This window comes from Vidua chalybeata, chromosome 10, assembly GCF_026979565.1.
Source record: "Vidua chalybeata isolate OUT-0048 chromosome 10, bVidCha1 merged haplotype, whole genome shotgun sequence".
NCBI classification, from domain to species: Eukaryota; Metazoa; Chordata; class Aves; order Passeriformes; family Viduidae; genus Vidua; species Vidua chalybeata.
Genome location: NC_071539.1, coordinates 5,786,501 through 5,800,894, shown reverse-complemented (window position 1 = coordinate 5,800,894; position 14,394 = coordinate 5,786,501). Strand labels below are relative to the sequence as shown.

Sequence of the window (14,394 nt, the reverse complement as noted above, 5' to 3'; positions counted from 1 at the left end):
AAGAAAAGGAATATTATAAGCTTATGCTGCAGCTGACCCTAACAGGATCAAACTTACACATCCTTCTCATGAATACATCCTTTTTTCATCTAAAGAAAAAGAAACTAAATTAAAAAAAAAAGAACGAAACCAAGAAAAACTATAAAACAGACAAGCCTTTCTATTAACACCTCTGAAGTACAGATATAACCTATTATTTGGTTTAAAAAGAAATCATACTTGACATAAGTGGGTATCTGAAGCCTAAATTTATCAAGTCTCTGTTCCACAGATAGCACTTGGGTCACACAGGGCATCTTTCTTCCACAAAAGACACCTCCCCATGTTCCCAGAGCCATTCTTCAGTGGGGAGGTGGCAGGGGGATAAGTGGGAACTTTCCCTTGTCTGACATTACTCTTATCTCCTTTCAAAAGGGACTTTGTACTTATAAATACACATTCAAAATTATCATGTGAATGAAGAGAATCCCAAGTGATTCCACAGTGGGAATGAAATGGATCTAGGGAGCTCACTTAGCTCCTGGTTACCTGGGAATACACCACCATCCATCTCCAAAGATGAAGCAGGCCTGGCTTCAGACTGAGCCTAACTGGATTCAATACTTGCATTTTTGATAGCAACACAAGAAATACCTGAAACTGATATCCAGGAGAAAATAGGATGAGTTCCCACTGAGATTTGCTTTTTTGCAATGCTCTTTTCAGCTGTTGGCGTGACAAAAAACAAAATTTGTGTAGAGGGGACAAAACTAATCATAAGTGAAGTGAGCTAGGCCAGCACACAGCTCCCAGCAGCCATGGAGAGGTCAGGTGTGGCTATTAATTAACAGTAGCTGTTAATAGGAGTGGACACTAAATGGGTCTCTGCCCAGTGACCTGAGCACTCCTTTCCTCATACCCTTCCTGAGGAGGCTCTGCTTCTGCAGGGATTCCTCATTCCTGGGACAAGGGCAATTCACCAAGCACCAGCCTGTAAATTCATTCAGTCCAAATCTCCAAAACTCCAATTTTCCTAGAAGTTCCAGGCTCTCTCTGCTCCTCAGGTATGTATTTCACAGACTTTACCTGAGAAAAAGATCTGAAGCCCCAAGGTTTTAACATTACTGATTACAACTGATCAGGGAACAAGAAACGCTTGGATTTGGAAGCTTCTCACTTCACTTTGAGAAAATAATAACTGAAAGTCCTTTTCTCACTGCACTGGCACATTTATTCCTTGGCCATGATGCACAGGAGAGCAGCTGCTGCCTGCTCTCCCAAAGCCCTTTGAAGAATTAAGCTTAAGTTATGGATGGCAGCAGGCACCAGTGACAAATCAATTCTTGCCAGAGATGGATTTGGGAGATCCTGCAGGTGATATTACCAGCTGGAATAAGGAACAGATACACCTCTAAAGGACAGTTAGTTACAACTGGATGTATTATGAAGGGATTTAAACCTCCCTGTTGCTCGAGAGGGGAAAACATGATAGTGAAGGAAGTATTTGAGTGAGAATACGCAGGATGAAAAGCAGAGTTGAAATGTAGGAGCTTCTCTGTAGACTGGCTGGAGAGCAAAGCAAAGATTCTCCCCTCTGTGCCCCCATCCCAGTTTTAATCATGGAGAGATGTATCTAAAAAGCCTGTGGATCTGATAATAACCAAGATGTACAATTTTGGAAAGAAATTATTGAGTAAAGCTCAATAAGGCTACAAGAATTTTAAAAGCACGAGAGGAATCCGCTTATCTGATAAATAATGCACAGCCAGAGTTATCACTGACTTCAACACGACTGCCTGGTTCTTTTATTCTTACTATTCAACATCAATCTTTGTTTATCCATGTAATTTACAGAAGCCAGCCCCAAAATTAAAACCTCCTAAAAAATTATGATAGCCCCACATTTTCCAAATAAAATAGGATTGTTTCATTTTGATTTGGTTTTGGAGCAATAAAATTGCAATACTTTATATACATCATACAGAGTGAGAGAGAAAAAAACAGCTGAATTTTCAAAAGCAATTAAGTGATAATCTCAGTGTCATTTTAAAAAGTAGCTTTAACAAGTCATATCTCATTTAAAATTATGAACATTTTCATTGCAAATTTACTTTTGAGAATTCAGCAGCACGCTGCTTACCGAAGCCACCAGTGGGTGTTTCTGTATTTTTTGAAGGTCTGCTTCTTACAACCTTCAGCACTTATTATGAACTGTAGAGACTTCCACATCTAAATGTATTCATCTCTTTGGAGAGCAGGGCCCTTCCCAGTGTGATGATGGTATTTTGGAGCTGCAGATGTTCCTCAGGGAGTGTGGCTCGAGGCACACGTCACTCCTCTCCAGCCATGCCCTCCTGACACGCTGTCCAAAAGTGCTGCAAGAACTCAACCCACTTGTCCCAGGAGATAGCCTGCTTTCTGCCTGTCCATTTTACCACCTCTATCCATCTCTTTAGCCCTGGTAAGTTCTGCTGGTTACGGATATAAATGTAAGCAGTGCACAAAGTATTCCGTGTTTCAGCTTCCTCCTCTTTTGGATGTGGGATTTATGCCCTTTTCATACTCACCCTCAAGGCCTTCTGCAGACAAGCTACACCTACCTTGAACTTAAATTTTGTCCTATATCTTCCAGAAGAACACTGTGAGAAGTTATATTCATGGCACAAACAGATATAATTACCCATCAGCCAGTGATGTCTGCAGAATAATGAGTGATTTTACCAGACCTGAATCTGCCTGTACTGTGGAGCAGATTGTTTATCTTCAAAAATGTATATCTGAACAAATGTAGCATTTAAACTCCTGAATTGTTTGATTTAGTGACTGAATCCTATTAACAATATTGGTCCTTTTTTCCTTTTTGTCCAAGTTTAAAATGCAGTGTACTAGCTGAGGAAAATCTCTTCATTTTTCTTGTGACAACTACTTTTCCCCTTCAGGCACCTCTGAGAACTCATCTTGAAACCTCTGAAACATCAGGAATGAACTGATTTTCTACCTTTTATTGTCAACAATGCAAGCACCTCCCCACGGGGGGTGGGGAGAAGTGTCCAAAAAGGCTCACAGAGATAATGTTGACTTAGGCTGTACCATTGATTAAGCAACTTGGCCAAGACCAGTAATTACAACTGTGCTAAATAGCACAGAAATTCAGTAGCATTCCCACTGCACAGGAAACAAGGTGCAAAGTTGAAAGAATAAAAGCCAACACACTGAGTTTTCTTACCTAATGATTTCTAGCATGTCTGCTGGGGAAAAAAAACCCAACCTTAACATGGAGCTGGGGTGATGCAGACAGCCAGGATGGGACTGACAAAAGAGGAACCCACCAGGAGCCTCCAGTGGAGAACCTGAATATCCCAATTCAGCAAGCCATGAACACAAAGTACATATATCCTACACCATCACAGAATTGTTTGGGTTGGAAAACACCTCTAAGAGACTAAACCATGTCCCCAAATGCCACATCTACACGTCCTTTAAATCCCTCCAGGGATGGGGACTCAACCACTTCCACTCCTAACAGGAACTGGCAGACAGGCTTCATTCAACTCACACAGAATCCAGTCCAAATCCGAACAAAACCAAACAAGTTCCCTGGAGCACTTCTGCCACCTCTTTAGAACTGCAAAGGGTTAAATTCTCAAAGCTTCATCGGACTACAAGCGGATTTCACCCCAACAAAAAGCTCCCACCCCAGACCTTCAAGCACATTAAAGTGATGTCTGCTCCAGCACTATGATTGGCACCTCTGTGTCTCTTAAACAGTTTTTTTTTCCTCCTAATTCCTTTACAGGACTGTTAGCAAACTCCCACACCATCTGAGCCTGATCTAAGAAGTAAACAACGAAAATTAAATTAATGTCATGATCAGTAACATTTAGAAATTGCAAGCTAAGCAGCTGCCACTTATTCCTAGTAAATCAAAGTATTTCATTGAAGGAAGTTTTCACATAACATATATTGATTTTGTCAAGTTTGGGTGTTTTTTGTTGTTTTTTTGGGTTTTTTTCCCTTTTACCCAAGCAGCATATGTTGCATATTCTGTACTCATAGGCCTACACACATCCAGGTTTCATTGCAGTCGCTTTGACTTCTGCCAAACAGATGTTGAGAGAAAGCAACTGAACACAACATGGGATAAAAGCTGTCTTAGACCAAAATGCTGGGTTAGGAAAAACCTTGTGGGTAATGCAGTATACTAAAAGCATTGATTATATATTTATATATAGAATTGATAGGTAGCTGAATTAATATTTGACTGCTTTTATTGAAATCATGCTATTAAATTGGAAAAAAAAACCCAAACAAGTATTAAGAATTATGTTACAGGATGTCAACTACCGAAGTTTTTTAAGTCTCAAAGTATTTCTATAATCCATTTTACCTAAAATCCAGATTCTCACTAGTATCCTAACAGCAAGGTGAAATCATTTGACAAGTGATAAAGGACTTGAAAAGGGATGGTTTTAAACCACTCTTTGAAATAATAGAATGGCAAGTGATTCCCAGTCCCCAAGTACAAAGTATTGAAGCATTATCCTGAGTCTGACAGACACATCAGCAATTTGCTGTAATTTGTGTAATACCCAATCTTAGGGCTTAGCAATTGCTTACTGCAATACTTTGGTTGTGACGAAGGCTAATGACAGAATTCAGTTCCATTTACTCTCTGAAAGACAAAGAAGTTATCTTTTTACATTAAAAATCAACATTTTTCATAATCTGCACCCTTTCCCATTATGAAAATAATTAGATTTGTATGAAGTAGAATCAGTTTAGTACATGAAAATGGACATGAAACCCTTCATATTTACTTTTTCTCTTGAATTTAGTAACAGTATTGGCTCAAAACATGTTATTACCCACTACAGGATTTAAGGCTTGGCTTAGCAAATATAACAAAAGACAAATATTGTTAGAACACCCATGTGGTTGCTTCTGATGTATTTCTGATCTACTCAGTAACATCTCTTTGGATGACCATGACAGCAATCTTTTCTAACTTCAGGTATGGGAGTTTGCTGCTTCTGAACTGATACTGGTCAAAAAATCTGCAATTCATTACCTTTAACATGCAAAAGGAACTTTGCATTCCAGAAGCCAAAAATAAGCTCATCTACCCTCCCCATAACTTTCAAAAGCTGGCAGGAAAACCTATTTTCTTCTACACTCACTGCTACAGAAAAGTGATTATACTCTAGTACAAGCATGTTATATAGACTGTCAAAGAAGTGAAAGGATTCCACATTGAAGAAATAATAAAATCAAACCCAGTCAAACCCAGGTATTTTATGAAAACTTACATTCTTGAAACGGGAATAAAAAATAAACAAATCACCATCTTTCAGAGTGCAAAGGTCAATTTTTCCATCCTAAACCCATAGAGAATAAAGGTTTAATTTACCATACAGAGAAAAAAAAAATCAGTTAGAATTCACTTTTGTGACAAAAATTAGATGGAGATTTCTTAAAACACCAAATATTACACAACATCATATCAACCTTACTTTTCAATAGTGTTATTTGGCAGTCAGCTGGATCTAGGACAGCTGTTCTATTGTCTGTATTTCAATTCAATTTGAATTATCTGTGTTTTTCAATTCATTTGCATTAAAGATAACAATAAATTTAGCAATAGAACATTATTAAAGCAAAACCTATTATGATTAGCACAAATTTGCATTATTAAAAAAATGAATTTTGTAAATTCACTTATGAACATCTCCCAAGCGTCATGATAAAACTGAACATAAAAAATAAGTCAGGGTTTGTAAATAAGATTCCACATTAAAAAAAAATCAGATGAAGACTTAACAGTGGCACCTGAGAGCATTTAGACAAAAAATCTGCCAAGGTACGTACCTGTAAATCTGTTTAATATTTTCAGCTTTGATTTCTTTGAGAATTTCATGGTAGATTTGAGGATTATTTGGTTCTTGAGATGTTGGGGGAGAAGGGCATTTCTTGCGTGCATAATATCCTATTACAATTCCAAAAATAAATAAAATCAAAGCAGTGCAAAATACTTTCAGTATCCTAAAAAAGCTGCAGCGGTTGCTCTTTGGTGCCTGTCTCGTGTAGTGGGAGATGTAGTCAGGGTCTTCCTGGAGCCTCTGGAATCTCCCTTGTGGGGAAGAGGAAGGCTGGATGGGCTCCAGGTCGAGGTCAGGGCTCTGTGAGTTCCCCAGGTGGTGCTGGGCTGCGCTGTCCAGTCGGAAATGGTCAAAGCCAGGCTCCTCCAGCTCTTTTTCCATGTCCCACTCCAGGTCCAACGCTGTGGCTTGGAGCTCATCGTTGTCAAGGTATGGAGAGTGCCCCTGTGCTCTCTGGTCTGCATTCACTTTGTGATAGGCCATCTTTTTATCTATTAAAACAAAATTTAAAACCTAAATGTTTGTTTCTGTATGCACACATAAACAATTTGTTTATTCCTTTTAAACCTGAGGGAACGAAACAGACAATAAAGCCCAAAAACTGGGTTCTCAGTATTTCACTCTCCCCATTTCCATTGTCCTGTCCTTTGTAGGATCAGCAGTCCCACGAACATCATCATGGGAAATACATTGTAACAATATGAATAAAAGGAATTTAAAAGTGCCAATGGCAAACCACTGAAATTATCCAATTATTTTGTCAGTCCTCGAGATAATATTAAAAAATTGAGTGAAGGCTCAGAGTTTCCAAAACAATTATTTGTTACCTGAAAGTAATTTTAAAGCTTAACAACGGTGTGCAGCAATTTCATTTCACACACCATACAAAATAATGCTGCTAAGATAAAGTCGGAAAGCTGGAAATAATATGAATTGCCTGATCTGATTCTAAACACAAGGAAATGATAAATTAAAAAAGAAACTTCAGGGTGACACTGTACTTACATATCAATAAAAGGCTTCCATTTAGATGGAGCATTCTATTATTTATAGGTATTTTAAATGCATAGTTCCAGAATGACTGATGAATTTACTTAGAAATTGTCCCAGCTGTTTTGCTCTACTTATTTTTCCCATTCTAATGAATCAAAAGCACTGCCAGGTAAGTATTTGTAACAAAATCATTCTCTTAATAGCAAGGCATAACTGTAGCACTTCTAGATATTTCTGTGGAAGTAGAAGCCCTCTACAGGGAACTCTGACCTCCAGTACAAACACTCAAAGTCAATTTTCAACAAATCATTTTTGACAGACTGCAACAACAGGGTGCCTTTTCCCCCACACTCTGACAATAGCCATTCCAACACATAAGCATCTGTAATTTAGGGCTTTTCAAACATCAGACTCACTTCTCAATTAGAATAAAACTAAGATAAAGATATGAAACCTCTCATAGCGAGGAACACTAGACTGACACCTACAGCACTACATTACCACTCCATTTTTACGTTTTAAGGCATTTTCACTCTCCAAGACTCACCTCCAAATAACACTACCACATAAGAGAGGAACCCACTGTAATGGCAAAGTGGAATTCAGCTTTTTGAAGCTCTCTGAAGAGAGCAAACCGCTTGCAAGCTCCAATATAATGAAACAGCCTATTGTCCCCTGAAAGGCTATCTGCCTCTATACAATACCAATTTACAGTGCCTATATTTCCTCTACAGCCATATAAATATCCCTCACTTATAACTGTCAGACAGCCTGGGAACAGCCAAGTTCCAAGTTACCATTCCAATCCCTTTGCAAATTGATTCTCCCTCTGCAGCCCAAACTCTTCCAGATGCACTGGGAGCACCAGAATTTAGAGTGAGCTGAACTAAAGCCTCTTAAATTAGTGTGAAAGCCTGCATTATTTATTTAAATAATGACTGCAAATTTAGTCTTTAAATTCCAGGAGAGTCCACAAATGGCTGCAAAGTCAAACAGGTGCAAAGCTGCTGTGCTTGCCCTCTGTGGAGTTTGTTAGCCCAGCCCTCAGGTTTGTGAGGGATCCTCTGAATTTCAGCACCACAAAGCCCATGGTTGTGAATCACCTGGAGATCTCCCAAGGGAGTACAATGCCTCTCCAACCAGTTTGTTCAGGAAGATAGTTAATAATGCCAGCCCCAGAAATGATGCCTGCTGCACTGAGCTTCCTGCCAAGCACCAACTGGACATCAAACCATGTATTAATATTCTTTGGAAAATTGAGATAACTCATTTTCAAGCTATTTATCTGCCCTTTCACTCTGTCTCCTCTTCTGTTAGTGGAAGGATTAATTTGCAAACCATCAGTGACAGAGATCACTGCTAGGCAATATCAACTGCCCAACAACCTCACGTTTCCAACTCCACTTTGTATTGCTTTTTATTAGAAATTAGAGACCGATGTTTTGTCCTTTAAAGCAAAGCAAATCATCACTGCATTTCATTAACACGTGATTTCGGCTCTAGAATTCCTAAAGACATTTAACAAACTGTTTTAGGCAAATAGGTAAAGCCTTGGCAGATTACTACAGTACTAGCCATAAACCAGAATTAAGGCAGTTTTTCAGATGCAGTTTCATGGCAAATATTAATCTTGTTGAGCTTATAAATGTTGACCATTGCCTATCTGTGGCAGCTAAATTTCCCCCATATTTATGATATGAAAAAAAGTGTTATTGCTCAATGGAGCGTATAAATAAAGGTTATATAAATTTACATATAAATGCATAATAAAAATTCATATGAAATTTCTTGAAATGGTTATTATGCAGATGAGTAGTAACCCCATTCCACAGCTTAGGATCTCAGCAATTCAATTTTCATTCAGAGCACCAAAACCAGTTTCCTCACTTCAGGGAAAACAAACAAACAAACAAACAAACAAACCAACAGACATGTAAGCAGCTAAATGACCTAAAATAAAAAAATCAATATTCAATTCAGTTTTATATTTGAGACCAGTCTTTGGAGTATGGGATCTTATTAGCAACACACGTCCTTTAGTTAAAGAGTGCAAAGAATGCAAGAGTAGCTGCAGTTGTTAACTTCACTAATATTTCTAAGCTTATTGTTCCACTCTAAGGACACAGCACAAGTTACCTTGAAGTATCCGAGATCAGGGCCTGCACTGCACTTAGCCATTCCAAAAGTAATTTTACAAAGGGTGTCCTGGTTCTTAAGGCACAGATCATTTGTGTCATGCAATCTGTATCACCTGGTCTATTTAGTATTTGGTATTTAGCTGGTTAAGGAATTAGGTATAACTTAAACATTATTTATTAAATGTAGTTTTGGCTTGGAACTCAAAAAACAAAGAAAACACTACATATTCACAGTAATAGTGAATTGTGGAAAAAAAAAAGACTATTGAAATACAGAAAAAAATGAAGTCAAGAAAAAAAACACTACAATACTCTAGTTCAGTCTTCTCTATAACACAGACCATAAAATGAACATATTTTTGAAAGACATTTTTGAAAACTTCAGGAGATAGAAAATTCACCCCATCTGCCAGCAAGCTGTTTCAGCATTTAATTGTTGTTAAATACATGTTTTATTATGAAGATAAAAGAGCAACTGCAAAATGCCAGAAGTCTGAATATGCACCAAGTGAGCTTTAAAGCCACTCTACAGGGACAGCAAAGGGGATCATAAACTCTGGAATACTGGACAGAGCCAAGCTGATGACCAATAAAGCTGATGTACATTTCTATGCTTCCACTGATTTGTGGGGAGAATGTTTATAATCAAACCAAAGCTGAATATCCTTTCAATTAACTGTACACAAGAAATTAGGAGAGTCAGCTTTATCAGATTGTTTTTGCCTTAACGAGCCCATTTCAAAACTCTCTGCCTATGCTTTGACCTTAAAAATAACACATTTATATCCTGCCTGATAGGAACATCTTGTTATGGAACCACCAGAAACTTCTTTTCTTGACGACTTTCCCTGCTTCAACCCCTTATCAGAAAAGCTTTTAAAACGATAAGACTATGATCTTCATTAAAGGACCTGCCACCCCCCAATACCTCCATAACAGAAAGGTGAATTTACATGAACATTTTATGAAACCAACAAGGAAAATTCAATATGAGCATACTACTGTGAATAGTTTGTGACTGGTGCTGCAGCTCATAAATAGCCGAGACAATTAGCAGGCTCATGCCCAGCAGGAAGTGTGGCAAGCGTTAATGGGCTGCCCACAGAGGGCCCTTCTCAGGTCACTTAGTGCTCAGCACTGAAAAGGCAAAATTCACCCAGGAATTATCCTAAAGGCATTGTGACTTCTTTGTACAGTCATAAATCCAAAATTCCAGGGTTGTTGGCTCATCTCATTTTGAAGGGGTCTTTCCTTTTTATTTTCTTCTCAATATCTACTATACAGAGTGCTTTTAAGTCCTTGTACTCTTTTTGTGCCTAGGGAAGCCCCCAAAACAGATGTTGTATCACCTGTTTAAAGGGCCACTAGCTGTGCTTATCATGGAGCTCAACACCCACTGCACTTGCAAGGCTTAAAAGTATGTATGCCAACAAATTAGTACTTTGTCAAAAGAGATGATGCCAAGTTTCAGGCCCAGACAAATTTCTTCAGAGTTCTAAATCCCTGACAAAACTTGTTTGCAGAAGAGATTATGATGCCCTTGTCAACAGCAACATTACACTGCCCTGTAATTCAAAAATAATAATGTGATCTTTCCATCACCGCTGCCTTAATTCTGTGCAGTAATGATTTCTCCCTTCCCTCACCTTTGGGATATGGGCTTGGCAAGCAGTTCAGTTACAGCAGAACAATTAAGTACCTTGTCACTCCATAGAGCCACCAGATAAAAACAAATGACAAAACTCACCTGTAGTTCACATCTCACTGAAGATGAATGCAACCTGAAAGACTGAGCAGTGTTGTAGCAAAAACAACAGAGAGATCAGACTGGAGAAAGGTCTGTAAAACACAGCTAAGTTGAATCTAAAGTTGTCTCTTCATCAGTAAGTCCTTTTTGGCACAGATGAAAGAGTATTTAACCACTTCAAATCTCTCACTGATTTTATGATAACACAAACAGCCATGTGGACCAGGATAGCATCGATATCAACACAAAGGACAACCACATGGCAGGAACAGGGGCTGTGGAGCACCCTGATTGATAAGACTTGTGCAGGATGATGCCCAGCTGGAACAAGAGTTAATTTGCCTACAATCAAATGCATCAGGCACCTGAGCTGTAATATTCCGGGCCATCCAGATGTGCATAGGTACATGGATATATTTGCTTGCTGCCTTCTCAGAGTCTCTGAATTCCTGGGGCTCACAGAAAGACTGCAGGAAGCTCCTTCTTTCCCAGTAGACAAGTACCAGGTAACAAAAAGGCAGCCTTAGCTGGTCTCTAATATGCTGGGCATGTATTACTAACAGATCTTTCCCATTCTCAAACACATTTAGTTTGCAAATACCTATTTGCCTGAAACAAAACTTAGATCTATTTACTGACTTTATAGGAGCTAACAGCATCTGTGATAGATGCAGAGCCTGCCGAGGGGGTTTATTAATACTGCAGCATAATCAGATCAGTATGAATGGCTCTGGTGGAGCCCGTGCAGTTCTTGTGGGATGTGCTGTCTGCTGCCTTTGCTTTGCTTCCAGGACAGCTCCTCCCTCCCATTAGGGTGGGAACAGCTCAGTTCTCTCACTGTTCACTCTTTTTGCTCATTTGCAAACATCAGGATGACAAACAAACCCACACACACTCTCCAGTTTCTTAGTTCATGAATTAATCACTCATTTTTCCACTGGAATCAACACTCAGATCCTGCTGTTCTCCTTGAGAAGGGCACTGGATAGGATTTCAGTGTCTCTAAAAGCAAAGAAGCAGATGGACAGTCAGGACTTCAGAGCTAGTTGGGATGTGTTGTGTACATGTATTTACACACTGTTCTTAAACTGGGTGTAAGGGGAAGAAATTCTGTCCCACATCTCTGTTCAATTGCACCAGGCCCCCCAGTGCTACCACCTAAATCCTCCTGCCCAAACCTCCTCCCCACCATTTTCCTTCCCAAAACTCTGCCCGAGCTCCTGCCCATCCCACCCAAAACTCTTCTTCCAAAATGTCAGTCCTTCCCTTTTCCCATTTTTCCTCATACAGGCTCTCTGTACACTAACCTAATACCCAGTTTGCCTGCACAGATACGTTTTTCCAGCTTCAAGGTCTCATCAATAATATATTTTGAATTACATTCCCCCAGACATTATAATTGCCTCTGAAAGAAAAAAAGATACAAAGCTTTACCAGGACAAAAACTATTATTGGGGCATTTGCATTTAAGCTTATAGTTGAATTTGATGTGAAATAAAATCCTTGTAAATGGTGTTTAACTTGAAAATGCTGACAGCAATAGCTGTACTAACAGGCCATAGAAGTTCTTAAGAAAGTTAATTTTATATGACTCATTTCTGCTTCAGAAATTTTTACGTTGCCAGTCTTTAGATTGGGCACATTTATTTCACTTTGATATTTTTTCAAACTCTTTTTTTATCTTTAATTAGTCAGTCCTATTTAAATTATTATTTTAAAAATGAAGTCATTTTAACTTTGAAAATTTGGAAACTGTACAATTCCAAGGTAATTGTAATAAAATGTGCTAGTGGAAGTCTGCTATACTTCAAAAGAGGCAAACCAACATTGCAAAATACTATGTGGTTTCAACCCATATCTTGGAAAGAACAAAAAACCGCAAACCAGAAAAAAAAAAAAAACACAAAAAACCAACACCGTAACTAACCAGCCAACTAAGAACAAAACCAAACAAAAGAAAGCCAGAATCAAATAAAAAAGTTACTTTTATGGATGAGCTGCAAACAAGAAAAACAGGAATGTGGCCTCATCATAGGCATCAACTCCATCCCTGATTTTAAACAGTCATTGGCAAAACATTGCAGTGAAAATATTAACACATTCTGTTTAGGGAAAGAAAAACAATTTAAAAAAAACAAAAACAAACAAAAAAAAAACAAAACCACAACCCACAAACAAGCTGATGACCCTGGACCATTTGGGATACAATTTTATCTAAAACTGGTCCAACCTTGCTTCCCCAGCAGGGTCATCCCAGAGGACACAGCACAAGATTGCATCCAGATGGTTCTGGGGTATCTCCAGTGAAGGAGACGCCACACTCTTTCTGGACAATCTGTTCCAAGTGCTCCAGTTTTTGGAGTTTAGGATCAATTTCTCAAACTGAGCTGGTTACAGAAGACAAATCTTCCTATTAGCAATATTTCACATGGGAATCAGAGATACAAAGGAAATATGAAGCCCTAATGTCTCATGTCATGAGTAATTTTTTGGATAAAACCAGACTTTAAATGGTATATTCAAAATACTGATAGGCACACACGAAAATGTTCCTGCTGTCACCATCCTGTGCTATTCTAACTTGCTGCAGAAAAATAGGTCAGTACTTGTATAAAAAAATTAAATCCTTACTTCTACATTTTCTAGATTTTTTTTCTCATTTCTTGCTCAGTGGGGTTTTGTTCAGTTTTATCAAGTTCAACAATGGCAGGGAGCCCTTAAAAATAATATATTATGGAGCTGAAGATGGCAACGTTTACAATTTAGCTTTATTGGAATTTTACTATATTTTGATAGATGACAGCTTTAATGATTCTGTGCATGGTTTATAGCAGAAAACAGTAAGGCAGTAACATAATTTTCTGCTCTTTGCAACGATCTGTATCCAAAGAATTCAGCAAGTGTACTTCATAATCACGCCAAATTTATTTTCTGGGTGAACTCTCCAATGTTAAAGCTCAAGTACACAGAGTGGTGTTGCCGTGGCAACCCAAGATGAGCCCATGTTTGTAAAGCACACTTGTGTCCCCTGCACACCTGCGAGGCACACGGAGGGCCCAGACTCCTGTCAGGAGGCAATCGAGCTGGTCACGCCTTATCAGCCCCGAGACTGCTCCTGGCGAGGCCAGGGGACATTGCTGGAGCCATCAGGCTGTGACAACGCTGCCTATGATCTATACAATGGCAGAAGCACAGCCTTGCTTAGATTGGAAAAGACCTTTAAGGTCACCCAGCCCAGCCATTAACCCTGCCAAGGCCACCGCTACACCGTGTCCCCAAGCGCCACAGCTTTTGAATACCTCCAGGGGTGGTGACCCCACCACTGCCCTGGGCAGTTGTGCCAGGGCTTTCAGTGAAGAAATGTTTCCTTGCATCCAGTCTAAACCTCTCTGGTGCAGCTTAAAGCCATTTCTTCCTGTCTCACCACTTCTTACCTGAGAGAAGAGACCGACCCCACCTGGCTAAACCTCCTTTCAGGGAGTTGTAGAGAAGATAAGGTCAGCCCTAAGCCTCCTTTTCTCCAAACACCACCTCCCTCAGCTGTTGTTCCTAAGCCTTGTTTACTCCTGCTTCTAGGGCCTAAATGAGAAACCCTTCATTGGCCCCAAGATATAATATTAGAAGATTTAGTGTTGCTATAGCTATAGGCAGAGTAGAGCAG

The 14,394-nt window shown here is 39.2% G+C and overlaps 1 protein-coding gene across 1 annotated transcript in view; it reads right to left on the bottom strand.

Annotated features, from left to right (window-relative positions):
• NAALADL2 (N-acetylated alpha-linked acidic dipeptidase like 2) overlaps positions 1-14,394 on the bottom strand; it is a 417,358-nt gene that overhangs the window by 218,608 nt on the left and 184,356 nt on the right. The window contains exon 4 of the mRNA XM_053952318.1: positions 5,845-6,346. Coding sequence (XP_053808293.1) covers positions 5,845-6,338 — 494 coding nt within the window. The 5' untranslated portion in view covers positions 6,339-6,346. The remainder of the gene's footprint in view (positions 1-5,844; positions 6,347-14,394) is intronic.